The sequence below is a fragment of the Panulirus ornatus genome, chromosome 36 (genome assembly GCF_036320965.1).
Source record: "Panulirus ornatus isolate Po-2019 chromosome 36, ASM3632096v1, whole genome shotgun sequence".
Classification (NCBI taxonomy): domain Eukaryota; kingdom Metazoa; phylum Arthropoda; class Malacostraca; order Decapoda; family Palinuridae; genus Panulirus; species Panulirus ornatus.
Window position 1 is genome coordinate 11,706,279 of NC_092259.1, and position 22,500 is coordinate 11,728,778.

Sequence of the window (22,500 nt, forward strand, 5' to 3'; positions counted from 1 at the left end):
TTACGTTTTCGTCTGTTTAAACGAACACCTTGTGTGCCAGCTTCCCTTCATAACCCTTGGGCAACCCAGAGACTTGGGTTCGTATCCAGGAACACTGAGACAACCCGTACACTTATAATGAAGGTCTTCAGTAGATTTATTCATGTGTAAATATATATATGATCGGGGCTCCTCGTCTTATTGAATCAGGTCCGACTGTTATCAGGTCTTGTGGATATAATCAGGTCTTGTTATAACCAGGTCTTCCCTATACGTAAGCTGGATATGATCAGGTCGAGATATATCCAGGTCTTCCCTCAACGTAACCAGGTGTTTTCGCTAGATGATATGAAGGTCTTGGGGGTAAAGTCAGATCTTTGTAAGAATCACACCAGGTCTTGAATATCCTCAGATCTTCGTTAGATATTGTCAGGTTCTCCTTAGAATATCGTCAGGTCCTCTTAAAATGTAATCATTTCTCCACTGAATATAATCAGGTGTTTGAACATGATCAGGTGCTCTTTAAATGTAATCCGATCAGCCACTGGGTGGATGCAGGTTACATATAGCCTTAAAGTGATGTATTAAAGGGAAGACGTATGTAATCTACATGTGGTGAGGTTCTACTTTATTCTTGTGGTCTAACCAGTTATTATTACCTGCGTAGGTGTAGAAATATAGCCCCCGAGAATCGTACATCGCCCGAGTATACCCACACTTCATGATAACCTGTTGTATGCGACGGCAGAAGTGGGTTGTATTTTGCTATATTTTACAGGTCGGGTTAGCTGTTGGTCAAGGGGGACGCAGTGGCTGTGGGCTTAATGTATTCATAAGTATTGACCAGGGATGAAGGGGGGGTGGAGGGATTTGTGAGTGTTTCAGTTTACGGCAAAACGTCCGCGTAAATGAATCTCCGGCGGTGTAAATGAATCTTTAACCATCACGTAAGTGAGACTACGAATGCGTAAATGAGTCACCCATAGGTGTGTAAGCGCACGCAGATGAATGTCCATCGTTGTAAAAGAGTCTGTGAATATGTAAGTGAGTTTACCCACAGTCCTGTGGATTAGTTTACTGGTATTGCCCCAAAGTTTTTACAGTCGATGTTTCTAACGACTCAAAGACTTCAGGCGAACTACCGATTTCAGTGGATCTTCCTCCTGAAGATGTTCAGGGATGAGGTGGCTCTGTGGAGGACGAGGTAATGTGTTGTTGCGGGATCGAACAGTCTGGCGGATCGGGTGGGTTCGCCACTGACAAGCTTTGGTCACCTCAGCCACCGTAAGGACACCGTTGCAAGAGTCAGGTCAAAAGCCAGGCGATCCTGCCCATGGGTCGGACCGCCCGCCCGCCCGTCCGTCCGTCCGTCCGTCTGACCGTGTACATTAAGGGGGGTACGAACGGTGGTGACGTCATTCTCGTGACGTCAGCACGCCTAGGGCTTCCTTGGTAATAAAGAAAAAAAGAAAATATGCAATTTTTTGGGTAAGTGTTTTTGACATTGGGTCATATTTTTTTTGTAGACCCCTGTGTTGTTGTCACCCCCCCCCCCCCCCCAATGTGTCGATCCACAGGGGAGAGAGACCTCTTTCTGGTGTCTCTCCCCATCTGCTCATCTCTTTTCTCGTGTCGTCTCCCCCCTTTTCTACCCTTTCCCTGGTACGGCCTCCCCCTAGCATGGGCTCACCCCCCCCCCCTGGTATGAGGTCCCCATGGTATGGGCTCGCTTACCACCCCCCCGTGGTATGGGGTCCCCCTTTGTATGATCTCTCCCCCGTAGTATGGGGGCTTTACCCCGTGGTATGGAGGTGGCCTGGTGGCCGGGTGGTGGATGTTGAGCTACCTAAAGAAGAACTGCTGGAAGCCTTCCTCAACCGCAACCAACCCCCACCAGTGGCTCTCTATATATATCTCCCCTCCTCCCCCCACATCCCCCTGGCAGGGCAGGTTAGGGGCGCCTGGCAGGGGCAGGGCAGGGCAGGGGTGGGCAATGGGCTCAGTGCAGGGGAGGGTAGGGTGCTTCCTGCCCATCTGAAAGGGTATGGTAGGATAGAGTAGGGTAGGGGTGGTGTGGGTCAGGTAACTCACACCCTGCCGGCTCCAGGGTTTGTGCCTCTACCCTGCCGGCTGTCCTGTGGCATGACCATCGCGACCCATGCTGGCTGTGGTGGTCCTCCTCCATCATCCTGACTGTGGGTCAGGGCGAACACCAGCAGACCCCAGCGGACATGGGGAATGCTGTGGACTACCGGGCCGTGCGTCAGACCCCTGATTTTGCCTGCGTCGTATGGCAGACACTTGGGGATCTCTTACTCCGTCTGTCGTCCGTCCGTCGTCTATCGTCCGTCCGCCGTCCGTCTGTCGTCCGTCCGTCGTCTATCGTCCGTCCGTCTGTCGTCCGTCCGTCGTCTATCGTCCGTCCGTCTGTCGTCCGTCCGTCCGTCCGTCCGTCCATCGTCCGTATGTCGTCTGTCCGTCATCCGTGTATGAATAAAGCCTCACTGAACAAGTCATGCCTCAGATTGAAAGGGAACATTACCGTCATACCTATGTCACGACCGCTCACAGTTCACGGATGAGATTAACAGATAAGTAAAATCGTACAGAAGATAACAGCGATATATCCTCGATAAGTCTCTCGACTCAGGTTGCTTTATGAGGGAATGGTCGACCTCCCTTTTTTTTTCTGTATTATTGTCATGATGATAACTGAGAGGTGGTGACGAAACACATCATGGAAGGAGGGGATGCGACCTGATGGCACTGGCGAACGAATGCTTTCGTGTCACCCCCTCTCTCTCCCCCCCTCCCCTACCCCTCTCCCTCCACATTCGTCTCATACTTAATGACCTCATTAATTTGTTCCCCGACACCCCCCCCCCCCCACACACACACCTCCTTCTCCTCCCACACACACATCCTTGACGCAGACCCACTTCACCGGGAGCCACTCACCCTCCTCCCTTCCTACTAGCATGAAGTGTTGTCTTGGGTGAAAAGAAAAGAAAACGACGGAAGGCATTACAGCTCTTGTAGCCTAATCCCGACCTTAAGTACGAAAAGTGAAGATAGTGTCAACTTCCAAGGCCCCCCCGGAGCTGTTCGCTGCTCTGCATACAGATTGATAGAAACACTGGCAACACTTCGATTCATTGTGATGTATTGAGAACATTGGCCTTCGTGCCACCGCCTCAGATTATCCGACCGACCAGGCGAACAGCATTACCTTATTTTACAGGTCATCGGGTTTTCCAGAATCGACCAGTACGTAAGGAAGAACTCGAAGAGTATTTTTCGACCAGGATACATGACCGATGTGGATCTGACCGTAGGGTTGGAGGAGAGAATTGTGGTTTGTTGTTATATATATTGTGTTGAAAGAATTGAAAAGAGAATAAAATAAAAAAAAACAGTGACTGCTACTTTTTTCAGTGGGTCCGACGTGAATTTACATGGCAGGATAATGGAATGGATTGTAAAATCATGATTCTTTCGTCCACTGGTGGTGTTGACTGCCGATGGTGCGTGAGTGCGAGGCTGGTGGAGGCGGCCGGGCCGGTCCGCGTGGACGAGCGTGTGAGGGACGGTAAAGAAATTAGCGGAGTTAATTGAGTAAATGTTGTTTGAATGTTTCAGTGACTAGAGCCTCCCCCCCCCCCCCCCCCGCACGTGTGCATGTGTTGACGGCCAGGCAGTCTCATCTGGTTATCGGTAATTATCTCCTGTTTGCCTCTGCCTCGGTCCTCGTGGCGGAAACTAAATGTAAACAGCTTTGTTTCGCGGCTGTTTGCAGGAGGACGCCCTGTAGTGAGTCAGTTTTCCTGGTGTGTGTGTGTGTGTGAGGGCGCGGTTGTCATGCTGTCACTGGCTGGCTCCGTTAGCTAAGCTGTAGCACTGTATGCTCTCGTGTCAAAGCCCCCTCGCAGTCTGGTATGCGCAGGAGTGTTAAACATAGCTGGCATTACAGCGTGTCATCTTTAAATACCTCTGGAACGCAGCTGAAAATCGCATCATCCTCCAGGCCGTGGAAACATAGCTGGAATTGCTGTGTACCATCTTTAAAGGCTTCTGGAACGCAGTTCGCATTGTAATGTACCGTCTTAAAGGCTTCTGGAACATAGCTGGATCTGTTAGGTACCATTTTAAAGACTTCTGGAACGTAGCTGGAACTGTTAGGTACCATCTTAAAGGCTTCTGGAACATAGCTGGAACTGTTAGGTACCATCTTAAAGGCTTCTGGAACGTAGCTGGAATTCGCTACGTATCATTCTCAAGGCCTCTGAAGCATAAGCCGGATGCGTCTTGTGTCATCTCTCAAGCCTTTGTAACGTACCTGGAAATTCTTTTACCGTGTTCCAGGTCTGGATGAAACACAACTGGAATTCCTAATACTTACACGTACCGCCTCCCAAGCACTTATCGGTGCACGAGCTTTTACCACCCCCTCATGGTCGGCTCTGTATTGGTTCACCAGGAGGAAATCAGCGTGCCTCGCAGGATTCGAAACAGCGCTCGCTGTGTCGTCCTTTTCCCTCCATCCGTCTCAATACCTTTCAGTTTAGATCTTCCTCTGGAAGGATGCGGCCTCTCTCCCCTATTGCTAATTAGAAGAAGAGGTTCCTCTAGGAACACTCCATCCTCATCAGCTCCTCGGCACTGACCAAGGGAGCAGCTGGGTAGATTGGTCCCAGACCCAGCTGTAAGGGGGTAGAAGACCTCCCTGACCATCGTGAGGTAAGGTCAGGCCCCAGACCCAGCTGTAAGGGGGTAGAAGACCTCCCAGACCATCGTGAGGTAAGGTCAGGCCCCAGACCCAGCTGTAAGGGGGTAGAGGACCTCCCAGACCATCGTGAGGTAAGGTCAGGTCCCAGACCCAGCCGTAGGGGGTAGAAGACCTCCCAGACCATTGTAGAATATCTGAGCTTATCAAATGCGACGGATTCTCTCTCTCTCTCTCTCTCTCTCTCTCTCTCTCTCTCTCTCTCTCTAATCCATGGGCGTAATATCTGTGATGCAGTCGTCTTTCCTTTTCACGTGAATATTCATGAAAAATCAATGTATTCGATGCCAGGATCATCCGCCAGCAACGAAATGGGCTTGTATCGGTCAAATCTATGCACTGCGGAGCCTGGCTGGAAAACGTGCTATTTCGCGTTCCTGGATTATGTGAGTGGCACCCACGGGCCATATAATCATACTAGTTGTGTTGATTGATAATCCTCTTTTTTGCATAGTTGCATTTCCTCTCAAGTGAAGAGATGCGTGTGATATTCCCTGTTTGAGGTGCGTCACATGCTACGCACCTCCTGACGGAGAGAAACCTGGCGGAGAGAGACGCCGAAGTCGCGATAGCATCGAAAGCACTTGAAGCCACTTTTGAGGTATAGCTTGAGGTAATGTCGCCTCAGCGTGAGGTATACCCAGGGTTAGGTAAAGCACCTTTAAAGGTATACAGTGGGGTAAAGTATGACAGTATTGTGAGCAGGATGACATGAGAGGATGTAAACACGGTTTTCCTCCTACGTCTGGCAGTGGAGGCGTTTTGCCGGGCCCGCGGGGACGCGGGACTGTGGTGCCGCCATCTGTCATCTGTGAATAAAAATGTTTTACGTCTCCCAGGGACGCAAAATGCCGAAGACAGATGCCCCTTCCCCTACCCCTCAGGCATAAAGCTGCCTTGGTCATGCGGTGAGGATATCCACTGTCATTATTAGGTGTCTCAGCTGGTGTGACGGCGGCCCGCCAGGACGCATAGATAGATAGATAGATAGATAGATAGAGAGAGAGAGAGAGAGAGAGAGAGAGAGAGAGAGAGAGAGAGAGAGAGAGAGAGAGAGTATGCACAGCCTTAGGGATGGAGTACAATGGTTTGTCGTCTGTGATCGGGTTAATGTCGTTCTCATCACATTTGTATGGAAAAGCAAAATATTGATTATTTTTTTCCCCTTCTCTCGGTCGCTTCGCGTGTGTGTGTGTGTGTGTGTGTGTGTGTGTGTGTGTGTGTGTGTGTGTGTGTGTGTGGCACCTAGCAGTGTAGCCAGGCTCCTGGTCAGCTAGGAAGCTGGTGACATACCGGGCGGCGCTGTTGTCAAGTCCCTCTGTCTCTTCTTCTCTTCCTCCCTTTTGCTCTCCCTCCTTTTTCCCCCTTGCTCCCCGACAGGGAGAAGGCGGGATAGATGGATGGTAGTGTCGCGTTAAGAGTTGTTAGGGACGCCCTTCATTAGCACACACACACACACACACACACACACACACACACACACACACACACACACACACACACACACACACACGTGCACATCCCAGCGCTTTGAGCAAATCTAAGAGAACCTGTGAAATGCACAGGGATTGCGTAGGTCTGGCAAGACACCGGAGGGGAGCGCTGATGCACGGGAAACACGTAAAGACTTCGAAGAATTATTCCGACAGTATGTATGTATGTGTGTTCGTGGCTCCGTCCTGGGTCCCGAATCTATACAGATTCAGTCGAATGGTTCAGGAAATGAGTATTATTATTTTTGATTGCTGGCGGATATTTGGATTGGCGAATCCTGTGAAATGATTTTATCTCCTGAGACCATAGATGCCATATGTTGCAGGGTGTTTGGGGGGGGGGGGTGGATTTTGAAGCGAGGGCGCGACAATCTGCGTGTGGTAAATTTCAATCCGAAAATATCCGGGGTATTTTAAGCCATCCGTTACGTTCTTCGTGGGTGAGGGGGACGCCACTGGAATATCTTGAGTCCCCCCCACTTGGGATGAATTTCAGAAGTGATGTGGTTGTGCTGTGGTTACAGTGGTCCTCTCTCTGTAACGCGTGGCCGGCCCCGCGGGGGTACGTACAGCCCATCACGGGGTATCTGGAAGAGAGTAGCGGGAGGAGGTTCGTCCGTCTCTCGTCTGAGCCGCACGTTGGACGTAAAAGGGGAATGAGGGGGAGGAAGGGAAAGGAGGAGAAGGAGGAGAAGGAAGAGGAATAGGGAGGGAGAGGAGGAGGAGGAGGAGGAGGGATAGCGTAGGAAAGTCGTTCTTACGTGGAGGGTGAGGTGGCGACGCTCCGCTCCCCGGGGTCGTCTCTTTGACTCGCCCGGGTGGCATGTAGGCCGATGTTTCGCTTTGTGACACAGACCCCTCCCCGCACGCCCCGCCGCCCCCCACCTCCCCCGGTACAGGCGTACTTTACGCAGGGGGGGGAGGAAAAGCAGTGCACACCGAACGTACTGGTACGACCCTCTGGGCTCGCCGTGTTGCTTGCCGCGTAAGGTACTCTTGGGCAAGTAGCCTCTCTCTCTCTCTCTCTCTCTCTCTCTCTCTCTCTCTCTCTCTCTCTCTCTCTCTCTCTCTCTCGTACCCTCCTCCTGCCCCCCCCTCCTCCTCCTGTGCCGCCCCCCACCTCCTCCTCAGAGATTGATGGTGGGGTTCGGTGGGTTGGGGGAGGTGAGGGAGGTGAGGTGGAGGAGGGGCGCCTCCTCGCCTCGCCCCACCTCCGCAGGCAATTTGCATAATTTTCCAGACGTTGCTTTTTACCTGGCCGGGAAATATGTTAGTTTATCTTTTTAATTGATCCTGTCAGTTGTTGTTGTTATTGTTGTTTTTGTTGTTGTTCTGCTGTGGGTTTCTCTTGTTCTGGTTGTGGGTGTTCCGAGTTATTTATTGTCTAGTGAGGTTGTTGTATTTTATTGCATGCTGATGTCATTGTATTTGTTGTTTGTAGGCTACAGGGAGAGTTAAAAGGGCATGTAGTGCCAAATTGCATAAGTGTCATGGAGGGAAAAAAATGTATGTAAATGTATTTTTCGTGTTTATGTACACGTGCGTGTGTGTGTGTGTGTGTGTGTGTGTGTGTGTGTGTGTGTGTGTGTGTGTCAGGATAGTTCAGACGTCAGTCCCTGACCTGGTTCAGGTCAGTAACCGCCACCTTCACCCCCCCTGAACCTGGCTCAGGGCCTTAACTACCACCGTCCCTCACGTGTCTCGGGGCTGTACCCTTACTTCGGTCCCTTAACTCTTCCCTCCCACCCCCTGAGCTGTCTCGTCCCCTTAAGGACCTACGTCCCCTTAATTCTCCCCGAGTCCCTGACCTGCATTAACTGCCCTAGTTCTCTTTAGGTCCTTAACTGGCCAAGCTGTCGCAGACGATCCCGCTCCCTCCCTCCCTCCCTCCCATCGCTGGGGTGTACGCCACGCACCTCCACCCCTCTCGTTTTAATTACCGGAAATCAATAATGAGAAGGAGGAGGAGGGAGGGAGAGTGGGAGGGAGAGTGGGGGAGGAGGAGGTAGAGGTCAGGAAAGCCTCCAGACCAGACCCAGTTAGGGAGCATGTAGGCCAGTGTCGGCCCCCGGCCTAGCACTATTGGCATTCGGCCTCCCCTTTACCCCCCTTGTCTCGCGTCTGGCACTGCTGGCTCGTTGGCACCTCCACACACACACACACCTGGCCCGCTCCTCTGTTCCGTACTTTTAGAAGGTGATAATACAGGAGGGAAGAATTCCCATCCTCTCTTCGCTTGTACGAAACTTAGGACATACACGCATAGTTCTTCCTCTTCCTTATTCCCGAGGAAAATATATATATATATATATATATATATATATATATATATATATATATATATATATATATATATATATATATATATTCTGAGTTTTCCTCTTTTGGTCGCTTTTGAGACCATCGATTCCTGGGGTTCGAACCCAGGCCGGGCCAATGTTGGGAGAGAAATTCCCCAAACCCGACGACCTGCCTCAGGGTATATTTTTCTTTCCCTTTTTTTTTTCCACATTAAAATATTGGACATTGGGTCCACAGCCAGGAAGTCATACCCGGCGGCTGGCTCAACCCCACACTTCGTTTTGAGATATGATATTGGTATGTCCGTTGCTCAAATTGCAGATCTCTCACGAACGGGGTCTTTTTAGTCATGCTTTTTTTTTGGGTGGTTTGGTTTGTTAGATGTTAAAGAATTAAAAAAAAAAAATGTTTTATAAAATGACGGTCTTAGTAACGTTTTATTTCAGTATAGAAAATGTGGGACGAGGATTCTCTGTTCGAGTAAGCGGACGGACCCAGATTCTTTATTTTTTATTTTTTATTCATTTATTTACTTTTTTTTCGTCCTTACAACGGACCATTTTGGAAATGATTTGATAAAAAGCTCTCTAGTCTAGCTTCTCTATTTTTTTTTTTTTTATTCATTTATTTATTTTTTTTTTCGTCCTTACAACGGACCATTTTGGAAATGATATGATAAAAAGCTCTCTAGTCTACGCTGACCCGTAAGGCTTTCTTTTTTATATAGAGGTTAATTATGAACCTAGATCGCTCTTATACTAAAATGTTTTAAGCATTTTACGATGGCTTGAATTATATATATATATAGCGACAAAGTATAAAAAAAAAAAAAAAAATATATATTGGAAAGGATCACAATTTTGCGCGTGATCAAGATATTCCTATGAGTCCACGGGGAACTTTTCGTGTTTCATTTTCCCCGTGGACTCATTGGAATATATATATATATATATATATATATATATATATATATATATATATATGTGTGTGTGTGTGTGTGTGTGTGTGTGTGTTGCGCTGTATATCTGGAGGGAGGTGGTTACGGGGCACAGCCATTCGCCTTGGGTAAGGTCAAGTCTGAGCTTCCTGGGGTCATTACGGGGCGGGGTTGGGGTTGGGGTGGAGGGGGAATTGGTTACTGGCTGAGGGAGGAGGAGGAGGAGGACCACCACCGCCGCCTTCGGGGGAATTTGCTACTACGGTCTCGTAAGAGGAGTGGAGGGTGAGGGGAGGAGAGAGGTGGGGCTCTGTCGCCCAGCGTATGCAAATGACTCTCGCGCGTCGACGTTGCAATGAAGGGATTGTGATGGATTAACGCAGGGCTTCATGTTGTGAATGTTGATATTCGAACGTAGTGTTCGCACAACTGGGGGGGCGGAGGAGGAGGAGACGGGCGAGGTAGTGTTTTGGGTGGTAGGCCTCTCTGTACTCCTCTTCCAAGTAGAAAACGATATTTTTTCGATTTCTTAATTTGATATTCGCACAGAAAACGATATTTTTCTATCTTTCTCATTTGAATTCGCACAGAAAACGATATTTTTCTATCTTTCTCATTTGAATTCGCACAGAAAACGATATTTTTCGATCTTTTGATTTGATATTCGCACAGAAAACAATATTTTTCGATATTTTGATTGATAATCACACAAACCGATATTGTTTCGATCTTTTAAATTTGATATTTGCACAGAAAACGATTTTTCTTTCGATCTTTCATTTTGATAGTTGGACGACCATAGATTTTTTGTTGTGTTAGTGAAACGTGTGTTCAGTTGTCCGTAGACTTTGTGTGTGTGTGTGTGTGTGTGTGTGTGTGTGTGTGTGTGTGTGTGTGTGTGTGTGTGTGTGTGTGAAACGTTGATTGGTGATTAATGTAACTGATCGTGTGTGTGATGTGGGTCGATGCAGCTCTGAAGACGTTTGCCGTGTTTATCACTGTGGCAAGTTCCCGACCAGGGGCCAGCATGGGGTCAAACCTGCCTGGGTTCGAATCCTGGACGTGGCGTTCGCCCCACACCCAACCCGGGTGTTCATCCTTCTCCTGTGGCTGGTCGACTGCCGGGTATGAAGCCTAGGTTAGGATGTGTGTGTGTATGTGTGTGTGCTTACACAGGAGTAATGATATGACACATATATTTGATTGAAGAGATGTAACACACACACACACACACACACACACACATTGCTATTTTTTCTGATGATTTTTTTTATGGTTGTTTATTCTTAAATGTATCACACGAGTTTAGAAGGAAAAAAAAAACCAAGAGCGGCGACTTTTCCTATAATAATCTCCGCCAGAGATATCGCAGGCCCCACACTGCACAACACACCACCGGTCTACTTAAATGGACCCCTTCTGGCCAGGGGGTGTGTTTATATTCCAACCAGAGCATTGTTGTGGTGACGTCCGAGTTTTCCTACATCACCGGTCGTGTGGTTTATCCGTGAGACTGGGGTTTAATGAAGTGGTGCTGTGGTTCCCTTCCCACCCCCACCCCCCCCACCCCGCAGTCGAAACGTAATGATTGTTAGCGTGTGTGTGTGTTGGTGGGTGTCGTAGGGGGTGGAGTGGGGTTGGGGGGGGTTGGTTGGTAGGGAGGGGTGTGTGGTCATGTTGCAGTTCAGTGGGATGCGAGAGAGAGAGAGAGAGAGAGAGAGAGAGAGAGAGAGAGAGAGAGAGAGAGAGAGAGAGAGAGAGAGAGAGAGGATGTTGAAGAAAGGAAAGGAAATGTGTTGATGGGAAGGAGTGATCACTATGTAAAGGAAGGGTGTGGAAGGGAAGGGAAATTTTTTTTTTGTGTGTGTGTGTGTGTGTGTGTGTGTGTGTATGAGAAAGTGAGGGTTGTGTCGTAGTGGTAATGGGAAGGAAGGGTTATGTTGTAATGGAAGGGAAGCGAAGGGAAGGTTCTGTCGTGAAAGGGAAGGAATGGTTGTGTTCTTGTGGAAGGAAGGGAAGGAAGGTGGTGTCGTGGTGGTGGAAGGGATGGAAGTTGTGGAAGGGAAGAGAGGCCTTATGTTTTAGTGTAAAGGGAAGGAAGGCTTGCGTTGCGGTGGAAGGGGAAGAAGTGGTGGGAGGGGAAAGGGAGGAAGGGTCTGTATTGTTTCTCCCAGAGATCATTATCTCGAGGCCCTCCCCTCCCCTCCCCTTCCCTCCCCCCGAGGACTGAGGATGCTACTGGCTGACTACACTGGTCCAGGTGGGTCACCTTTAGTGGGTTAGGGTGGGCACCTGGTGGCACCGTGGAGGGGAGAGAGAGAGAGAGAGAGAGAGAGAGAGAGAGAGAGAGAGAGATGGTGAGATGATGGAAAGACATGACATACAGGAGGTGAGGATGACGAAGAGACATGACAGACCAGAGGTGAGATAGATAGATAGATAGATAGATAGAGAGAGAGAGAGAGAGAGAGAGAGAGAGAGAGAGAGAGAGAGAGAGAGAGAGAGAGGCGTGAGGTGAGATGACAAGAGAGATCTTGAGTTGGGTCACCTCACGTATGAGGTGAAGTTTGATGAGTTAAGAGACTCACCCAGTGAGTGAAGGACCCTGGGCAAATAGAGGGGCGAGGGGGAAGGGGGGGGGGGGGGGAAGATGAATGAAGAGATAGTCCCGGGCGAGACTGCAGGTGAGAGATGAATGAAGAGATAGTCAGAGGCGAGACAATTAAGCTGGGGCGGGGGTTGGGGGGGAATAAGTCGTGAGAGGAGAAACGTGAGTTATGATGAAAGGGGAAACGTGAGAAGGGGTTGGTAGTTGATGATGCGAGAGGGAGAGTTGACAGTAGAAGATGGGAGAGAGAAATTAGGAAAGGACAAGGGAGAGAATCCCGAGGGAGGTGATGGGCAGAGTAAGGGACGAGACAAAAGAGGCGATAATGATAATGATGATGATAGATAAGGAGGGAAGAAGATGTCAGGAAAGTGATGGTATGTCCACCGCGGGACTGGGACGAAAAGGAAGGAATTTGGCTGCTTTGTACGACGCTATAGTTATGATAGAAGGAAAACGGGATGCGTTTAGGACACTCTAGTTTGAAGGAAAACGGGATGCGTATAGGACACCTTAGTTAGAAGGAAAACGGGATGCTTATATGACACCCGAGTTAGAAGGAAAAGAGGATGTTTATAGGAGCCTATAGTTAGAGGGAAGTCAGGATGTTTATTACAGTCTATAGTTATAAAATGAGGAAAACAAGATGTTTATAGGAGACCATGATTGTAAGGGAAGGAAGACAGGATGTTTATATAGGAGGCAGTAGGTGTAAGAAGAGGAAGACAGAATGTTTATAGGAGACTCTAGTTATATAAGAGGAGGAAGACAGGATGGTTATAGGAGGCAGAAGATATAAGGAGGAAATTATATATGTAGATTTCGGAAACCGTAGCCTTGTGTTTGTTGAGTTTCCAATGGTCAAAGACACGCTGATATGTTTGATTTCTCTCTAGATTCAGCGCCACACATTGCATTTCTTGTGCAAATTATTCCCGTGTGCCGTAAAACATATGTGAGTTCCCAAAAGCTCTTTAACAACGCGAGGTCTTGAGTCGCCTTCTAAACTTGTCTTTTCATTAAGTGATTAAGTTTATGTATTGCGGTCGTTAAGGGAAATATGTGTCGATGTGGTCGTTAGAGCAGTTCGGCAGTAATTGCTGATGCAAATTGCCCGTGTTCCTTAAAGGGGAAGTTTTAGATTGCCAGGAATGTGGGTATATCGGTGTCGAAGGTCCTGTACATTCTGCTATATTCACAGCTGGATCACCACGGCCGTATAGCTTGTATAGTTAGGACTATATCTATGTCCCTCTCGATCCTTAACTTGTAAGACCTCCCCATTCTCGTGGATTCCGTATTTTAAGACTGCGTTAACGAAAGGTTCGTGATTTACGAACGTTATAGAATCGTAAACATACGAAACGTCTCTCGCGTTCTTAAAGTTTTAATCCTTGGTACTTCACGAAGGTCTGAACCTTCTCACAGAATCCTGAACTCACAGACTCATGTGCGTGTGTTAAACGCAAAACCTACCTCATCCTTAGTGTCTCAGCTTAAGCTCGTCCCTCAAGCTGTCCCATAGACTCCCAGGCTCACTTGGATCGCATCGTGGCCCTACGTGTGTGTGTGTGTGTGTGTGTGTGTCGTGAAGTTACGTGCGGACGGTTGGACGCTCGCGGAGTTCGCGGCCCTATGGTTGGTGTAGGGCCCAAGGGAGGTTGGGGGTTAGGTGGGGGTTGGGGGGGTTTGGGGGGACCCTCGGGGGGGGGAATATAACTGCAGTCAGAGGAATATTGATTCTCGTGCTTAATGCCGCGAGGTGTGTGTGTGTGTGTGTGTGTGTGTGTGTGTGTGTGTGTGTGTGTGTGTGTGTGTGTGTGTGTGTGTGTGCCCTGGCACCGCTCTCATTAGGTCATTGTTTACAAGCGAGTCCTTCACAGGCACGCCCGTGGGGATATCCTCGCCCAGGGCACCAGATGTGGGCGCGAGCGAATCAGCTCGACCCTTATACCCTGACGCAGACGTGGGTCGGGAACTTTCAGAACAGCTAACTCCCTTGAGCGCGACGCTGCGGACGTTTTGAGCGCGACGGTACGACCGTAGAGTATGAAGGTACGACCCTAGAGCATGAAGGTACGACCGTAGAGCAGGAAGGTACGACCGTAGAGCATGAAGGTACGACCCTTGGGTGCGATGGGTTGCCTGACCGTCAAGGGTCGTAGCGCCGTGCTCGGAGGTCGTTTTGTCTTCCTCAAGGGTCGCACCGCCTTGCTCGAGGGTCGTACCGCCGCGTTCAAAGGTCGTACCGCCGTGCTCAGAGGAATGGGGTTAAGGCCATGGGTCATGTCATACATCTCCCGCCCGGCACGTACATGTAATATTCGCGTTCCTTTTTCGTGTTGTTTGTCTCGTCTAACACGACCTGGCGAAGGTGGAAGAGCTTTAAGCCCAGACCTCGTGGTGGAGACTGACTTTGGGCGCAGCCAGGCCCGTAAAGGTCAAAGGTCACGGTTATTCCCCGGGGAAGGGGGGGGGGGGGCGCAGGAGGTCACTGGCTCAGGATCCTGAACTCGGGGTGAGAAACTAGGTCAAGGGTTCTTCGGGTCTCTATGAATGGGGGACGATGGAACAGAAGTTTGACAGTCTGAGATGTTGACGGAACAGGACGAGAGATTGTCCATGGAATAGACGAGGGATCTGGCGGAACAGACGAGCGACGATGGTGGGAAAGACGGAGGGGGGGGGGGGGATTTCGGTGGAACAGACAGTAGCAGCCAAGTCAAATGGTGACCCCTCATACAATGTATTTTTTTTTCTATGGAACAGAAACAAGAGCTCCCGGCAATATTCCCAAGTGGGGTTGGAATAGAACCCAGAGAGAGAGAGAGAGAGAGAGAGAGAGAGAGAGAGAGAGAGAGAGAGAGAGAGAGAGAGAGAGATGATGATGGTGGGGTGTGGGGGTGTTTACCCATCTTTTGTTCTTTGAATTTAAAGCCGAACAAATATTTCGCGATATTTCGTATATCATGGAGGAGTGCTGGGATGTGATGAGGTTACTAGGATCCCACGTCCGTGGGGATGGACGCGCTAGGATCCCACGTCCGTGGGGATGGACGCGCTAGGATCCCACGTCCGTGGGGATGGACGCGCTAGGATCCCACGTCCGTGGGGATGGACGCGCTAGGATCCCACGTCCGTGGGGATGGACGCGCTAGGATCCCACGTCCGTGGGGATGGACGCGCTAGGATCCCACGTCCGTGGGGATGGACGCGCTAGGATCCCACGTCCGTGGGGATGGACGCGCTAGGATCCCACGTCCGTGGGGATGGACGCGCTAGGATCCCCCGTCCGTGGGGATGGACACGGGACACTGGGAGGACGTCATGAGGCCCCTACGTTTAGTATCCTTCTCTGTTTATGTAGTGACTCCGGTTGGGCACTGGCGGGACGTGTGTGTGTGTGTGTGTGTGTGTGTGTGTGTGTGTGTGTGATGCAACATCGTAGTCTTGCGTCAGGCAGCGCTATTGGGCAACTACCCCGAGGGGGGCGGGCCCGGGGGCCCCCAGGCCGCGGGTGCTTGCGTCCGCCTAAGCGTTCGTGTAAAACTGTCGCATGGCAACGAATCCATCCCCTCCCCCGGGGGGGGGGGGGGGGGTTGTGGGGGGGGGAGCATCAGTCAGCGTAGGACGATATTCGGATTAAAGATTATTTTTTCTCCACAGCAGGTGAAGCTGTGGTGGTCTGCTGTGTTGAGGACGGAGGGAGCCAGGCGCGACCCTAAGCCCCTGATAACCCCACCCCCCCCCACCTTCTCCTCCTCAGGGATGGGGGGTGGGGCACGTGTTGGAACCCCCCTGGAAAGTCGTCAGTGGTCTCTCTCCCTCCTCTCATCCCCCCCCCCCTCCCCCTCCAGGTGGGCTGTGTAGAGGTCGTTAACAAGCGTGGCAAGACGCGCGAACAATCCGACCTTGTAGTTGTCCACACGGCGGGACGCCTTTTTATTTCTATTTTTTTTCCCCGCGAGGTTCTAGATAAACATGCGCATGACCGACCACTCATGTGTGTGTGTGTGTGTGTGTGTGTGTGTGTGTGTGTGTGTGATGTGGTGAACGAGGCGAGTTGGATAGATCAACTTGCCTTTCGTGCCCCCTAGCCTTCTGGTGGGGTGGGGTAGGGTGGTGGGTGGGAGGGATGATGGATAGACTGGCCTGCGAGATAGATTGATAGAGGAGTTGCGCCAGTAGCGGTGGAGGCAGTAGGACTGAAGGAGGCCCTGAAAGGAGGAGGAGGAGGGAGGAGGTCGGGAGGGTGGGGCGGTGCCTGGGTTCGTAGAAGGTAGTAGGGGCGTTAGATGGAGAGAGAGAGAGAGAGAGAGAGAGAGAGAGAGAGAGAGAGAGAGAGAGAGAGTTGGTTCTCCTCGAGGTCTGGAGGACGACTTAGGACGGGGAGTTGGGGTCACGGGTGACAAGGGAGATGGGTAATGCACATTCCTCCCTTCCACATCCCGCACGCCCCCCCATACTGTCTGTGACCGCCAGTTTTATTTTTCATTCAACTACTATTTTGGAATTTGGTCGTCCCTCAAAACCCCGACTTTTAATCCACGGTCGTAATGATGTTCATCTTTCTCAGTATGAAATTATAAAAGTAATTTTTTTTTTTTGTATTTTTATGCCCAGCACTATTTTGTTAACACACGACTGAGTTGCCCCTCCGTTGATCTTTGCTGCGGGTCTTCGCGCCGGTGTAATTTCAGGTTGTTCTGTTTACACACGAGGTCTGCGCTTGAAGCGGCCGGCGTGGAAGTATTCAGAGAACATATTTATTTTAGCGCGTTTTGGCGGTGAGCAATCAGGATGTGGGGGTGAGGTGTGAGGTGAGTGCCACTTGGATCGTTGCAGGCACCGAGGAGTGAGTGCTATGAGGCGCGTCATGAGTTCATGAGGAGAGCTGTAGATAGCGGGAGACCTGATGGTCTGTGAGGAGGTTATACGTGGAGAAGGGAGACAACAAGAGACCTTATGGTCTGTGGCGAGGTTATCTGCTTGAGGACAGTACATGGGAGAGACAGATGACACGAGACCTGATTGGTCTGTGACGAGGTTATACATGGAAAAGGGAGACAACAAGAGACCTAATGGTCTATGGCGAGGTTATCTGCTTGAGGACAGTACATGGGAAAGGGAGATGATAAGAGACCTGATGGTCTGTTAACGAGGTCATCTCCAGGAGGGACAGTAGCATAATGTCTCATCTCTATAGATGGAAGACAGGATGGTAAAGCAGGAGTGGACGTGGGCAACACACTTTATATATTCCGTGACACCTCGCGACCTCTCTTCAAAGGAGGCTGTGGGATATGGGACAGAGGAGGCGGTGGCATATGGGACAGAGGAGGCGATGGGATATGGGACGCAGGTAGTTGTGGTGTGCACGTATCCCATGCTTGGTCAGGTAAGGATGGACACCTCGTCTGGCTTGACCCGTGTCGAGAAAGCTCGTGTCTGATGAGATGAGGCAGTTGGCGTCCTACTGGGAGCTCATGAAACGTGAAGCCACCAGCGTCGTGTGACTGGAGAGGCAGTAAGGTGTCGTGCGACGCGAGATCAGTGTCGTTAAGATTTACGACAGTCAGTGTCCTGTTGTTACTCGAGGAGGAGGAGGTGGTGACAGTATGACCCCAAGCAGTTCATCTGGTTTGGATCATTTTGCACCAAAGGATGTGGAAATGTGAGGTGGTGGGTGTAAGGGGGGGGGGGGATATTCCAGTCATTCTTTAACCCTTCAGTAATTCCAGAACTGCCTGGAGTGCAGCCAGCTGTGATACTGTTGGCTGGAATTGTTTCTCCTCTCTCTCTCTCTCTCTCTCTCTCTCTCTCTCTCTCTCTCTCTCTCTCTCTCTCTCTCTCTCTCTCTCTCTCTCTCTCAGCAGTAAATGATGGTGGCACTGTTGGTTAATGATCTGTCAAGGAATTTTTGACGTTGTCGGGGAATTTATATATATATATATATATATATATATATATATATATATATATATATATATATATATATATATATATATATATATTTCGAGAAGAAAGTTAAGAGTAAATGTGAATAAGAGCAAGGTTATTAGGTACAGTAGGGTTGAGGGTCAAGTCAATTGGGAGGTGAGTTTGAATGGAGAAAAACTGGAGGAAGTGAAGTGTTTTAGATATCTGGGAGTGGATCTGTCAGCGGATGGAACCATGGAAGCGGAAGTGGATCATAGGGTGGGGGAGGGGGCGAAAATTTTGGGAGCCTTGAAAAATGTGTGGAAGTCGAGAACATTATCCCGGAAAGCAAAAATGGGTATGTTTGAAGGAATAGTGGTTCCAACAATGTTGTATGGCTGCGAGGCGTGGGCTATGGATAGAGTTGTGCGCAGGAGGATGGATGTGCTGGAAATGAGATGTTTGAGGACAATGTATGGTGTGAGGTGGTTTGATCGAGTAAGTAACGTAAGGGTAAGAGAGATGTGTGGAAATAAAAAGAGCGTGGTTGAGAGAGCAGAAGAGGGTGTTTTGAAATGGTTTGGGCACATGGAGAGAATGAGTGAGGAAAGATTGACCAAGAGGATATATGTGTCGGAGGTGGAGGGAACGAGGAGAAGAGGGAGACCAAATTGGAGGTGGAAAGATGGAGTGAAAGGGATTTTGTGTGATCGGGGCCTGAACATGCAGGAGGGTGAAAGGAGGGCAAGGAATAGAGTGAATTGGAGCGATGTGGTATACCGGGGTTGACGTGCTGTCAGTGGATTGAATCAAGGCATGTGAAGCGTCCGGGGTAAACCATGGAAAGCTGTGTAGGTATGTATATTTGCGTGTGTGGACGTGTGTATGTACATGTGTATGGGGAGGGTTGGGCCATTTCTTTCGTCTGTTTCCTTGCGCTACCTCGCAAACGCGGGAGACAGCGACAAAGTATAAAAAAAAAAAAAAAAAAAAAAAAAACATATATATATATATATATATATATATATATATATATATATATATATATATATATATATATATATATATATATATATTATATATATATATATATATATATTTTTTTTTTTTTTTTTTTTTTTTTTTTTTTTATACTTTGTCGCTGTCTCCCGCATTTGCGAGGTAGCGCAAGGAAACAGACGAAAGAAATGGCCCAACCCCCCCCCCCCCATACACATGTACATACACACGTCCACACACGCAAATATACATACCTACACAGCTTTCCATGGTTTACCCCAGATGCTTCACATGCCTTGATTCAATCCACTGACAGCACGTCAACCCCTGTATACCACATCGCTCCAATTCACTCTATTCCTTGCCCTCCTTTCACCCTCCTGCATGTTCAGGCCCCGATCACACAAAATCTTTTTCACTCCATCTTTCCACCTCCAATTTGGTCTCCCTCTTCTCCTCGTTCCCTCCACCTCCGACACGTATATCCTCTTGGTCAATCTTTCCTCACTCATTCTCTCCATGTGCCCAAACCATTTCAAAACACCCTCTTCTGCTCTCTCAACCACGCTCTTTTTATTTCCACACATCTCTCTTACCCTTACGTTACTTACTCGATCAAACCACCTCACACCACACATTGTCCTCAAACATCTCATTTCCAGCACATCCATCCTCCTGCGCACAACTCTATCCATAGCCCACGCCTCGCAACCATACAGCATTGTTGGAACCACTATTCCTTCAAACATACCCATTTTTGCTTTCCGAGATAATGTTCTCGACTTCCACACATTTTTCAAGGCTCCCAAAATTTTCGCCCCCTCCCCCACCCTATGATCCACTTCCGCTTCCATGGTTCCATCCGCTGCCAGATCCACTCCCAGATATCTAAAACACTTCACTTCCTCCAGTTTTTCTCCATTCAAACTCACCTCCCAATTGACTTGACCCTCAACCCTACTGTACCTAATAACCTTGCTCTTATTCACATTTACTCTTAACTTTCTTCTTCCACACACTTTACCAAACTCAGTCACCAGCTTCTGCAGTTTCTCACATGAATCAGCCACCAGCGCTGTATCATCAGCGAACAACAACTGACTCACTTCCCAAGCTCTCTCATCCCCAACAGACTTCATACTTCATACTTCATATATATATATATTTTTTTTTTTTTTTTTTTTGAAGCAGCGTTGGTGGAGGATGACGTAATGATCTACAGGAGTCCTGTTGGTGAATTATATTTTTATCTTCGACCATTTTAAGTTGATTTCTTCCGGAATTTTCTTTTCTTTTATTGTCATTTTGGATGTGAAAGATACAGAAGTGGACATTGGTCCGAGAGGTGTCGGATCCGTTCGCAGGATCGTGTCATCTGTGGCCGTAGCCTCTGAGGTATGTGTTTGTGAAGTGGTTGACCTCAGACGTAGGGATTACGTACCGCCGCCCTACGCTGAGTTACGACGGATTCGACCCCTGGGGTGTGATGACCTGGTTTCTAACTCGACCTTTTAAGGGGGCCATGTTGAAAGCCAGGTCATCATACCCAAGGGTCGTTAATAAATTTGTCAGTAATTAGTGGAAATTGGTTGACATTTTCAGAAATAGATGTGTTATTGAATTCTTACTCGTGTGTGTGTGTGTGTGTGTGTGTGTGTGTGTAAATAGGTCAATATTATTAGATGTAAGTTCTGTATATTTTTTTTTAACTTAGTTAATAGATACAGGTTGAAACTTGTGGGAAATGTTTGCCATCCACTCCTACTTGTGCGTTGCACAATTTGGCTGTGATATGTCGTATAGAGGTCGCTCATCATTGGTTTGCGCAGACGGCCTGGAAGTCGGTTTTGGTCAGGGGAACAGGGTGTGAAAATGCCCATTGGAATTAGTGCATTTCCGACACGCATGCCCTGGACACATTCCCTTTAACACCTGCCACTGCTTGGCGCATATTATAACCCCGGCGGTCAATAGTGCGTTCTGTTCTCCCCCCCCCCCCCCCCACGGTTCTGTTCCCCTTTCCCTTTCCCTTCCCCCTTCCTCCCCACCATAACTGCTGCTCACCGGGATGGGGAGGCAGTAGTTCAGCACAGAGACTGTCTCACCTCCCGTGGTGATGAGGAACCTCACAGTGAAAACTGGGGTGATGATCAGGTCTCGCCTTGTATATAAAACGCCTTGGTTTCTCTCTCTCTCTCTCTCTCTCTCTCTCTCTCTCTCTCTCTCTCTCTCTCTCTCTCTCTCTCTCTCTCTCTCTGAAAAAAAAATCCTGTGAATGTGTCAGTGGAAACCGTGGTTCGGAAGCATTACCCTCCTTTTCCCCACTTCGTTTGTCTAAAAGGAGTCACTCTGCCCACCAATTCTATTTTCTTGTTTTTTTTTTCTTTCCTAAACTTTTCCTTCTTTTTTTTCTGAAAACTGGAGTGTGTGTGTGTGTGTGTGTGTGTGTGTGTGTGTGTGTGTGTGTGTGTGTGTTTTGTTTAGTTTGACACCCACATATTTTTTTTTCCCCTTCTTGCTCTTTATACGGGTTCCTCTTACAGTACAGTTTTGACAGACGTAATTTTTTTTTGTTTTTGTTTAGGAAACACATCCTATATGTTGACCGTGTCCAAGGGCCCGTGTGAGTGTCGTGTAGTGGATGCCCGTCGTGCCAGTGAATACTGGAGTGTGTCATTTTGTACCGAATGTCTATTCTCACGAACGCAGTCGGTCACTCACTGCTTCTGGTTCGTGTGGACTTTACATTCGAATCATATATTTTTGGCTCGAAAATTTTGTGATTTTAGTATTCTATTTACCTTTTATATGATGTGTTCAGTGTATATGATTTCGCGTTCAGTGTATATGATTTCACGTTCAGTGTATATGATTTCGCGTTCAGTGTATATGATTTCGCGTTCAGTGTATATGATTTCGCATAGGGGTGGCGAAAATGACTGATTTTTATCTTTGTTATCTTTTCCAGACGAAAACATTCGTCAGCTGCAGGGGATCCAGGAGACCATACAGCGCATGCGCGAGACCAACCTGGTAGTGAAGGTGAGTGTTGCCCACTGTTGTTGCCCGGTGCCGGGCGCACCAGCTGACGGTTTCCCGGCTGTCACCAGCTGGTTCTAACTCTGTGGAGGTTGTTTGATTTAATGTTCTTCTTTTTTGGTGATGTGTGTGTGTGTGTGTGTGTGTGTGTCCTGGAATGATGCCTTACTTAGCAACAGTGAGGAGTGAGAGGAGGGAGTAAGGGAGAGCGAGTCGGGCAGTTCCCCTTCAACGTATTGCGTCGCGGGGAGTGTTGACGTGCGGGGGGGGGGGGGGGGGGGGGGGCCTCCCCCCCTCCGCCAACGCCGCGGGTCGGGGGGCCTACCGCAAGGCGATGCGTTTGCGGTCGCATCCTGTAAACAGGACTTTTGACGCCCCGTCGCCCGTGTTGACTCAGACGCGGGTCGGCGGGTAAAGTCACCTGCGCTGAGAGTTCTGATAC

The 22,500-nt window shown here is 49.0% G+C and overlaps 1 protein-coding gene across 1 annotated transcript in view; it reads left to right on the forward strand.

The window, feature by feature from the left end:
* Nucleotides 1–22,500, forward strand: part of cyst (rho guanine nucleotide exchange factor 18 cysts) — a 642,386-nt gene that overhangs the window by 246,298 nt on the left and 373,588 nt on the right. The window contains 1 exon segment of the mRNA XM_071683416.1: nucleotides 21,988–22,061. Within this exon segment, the coding sequence (XP_071539517.1) occupies nucleotides 21,988–22,061 (74 nt within the window).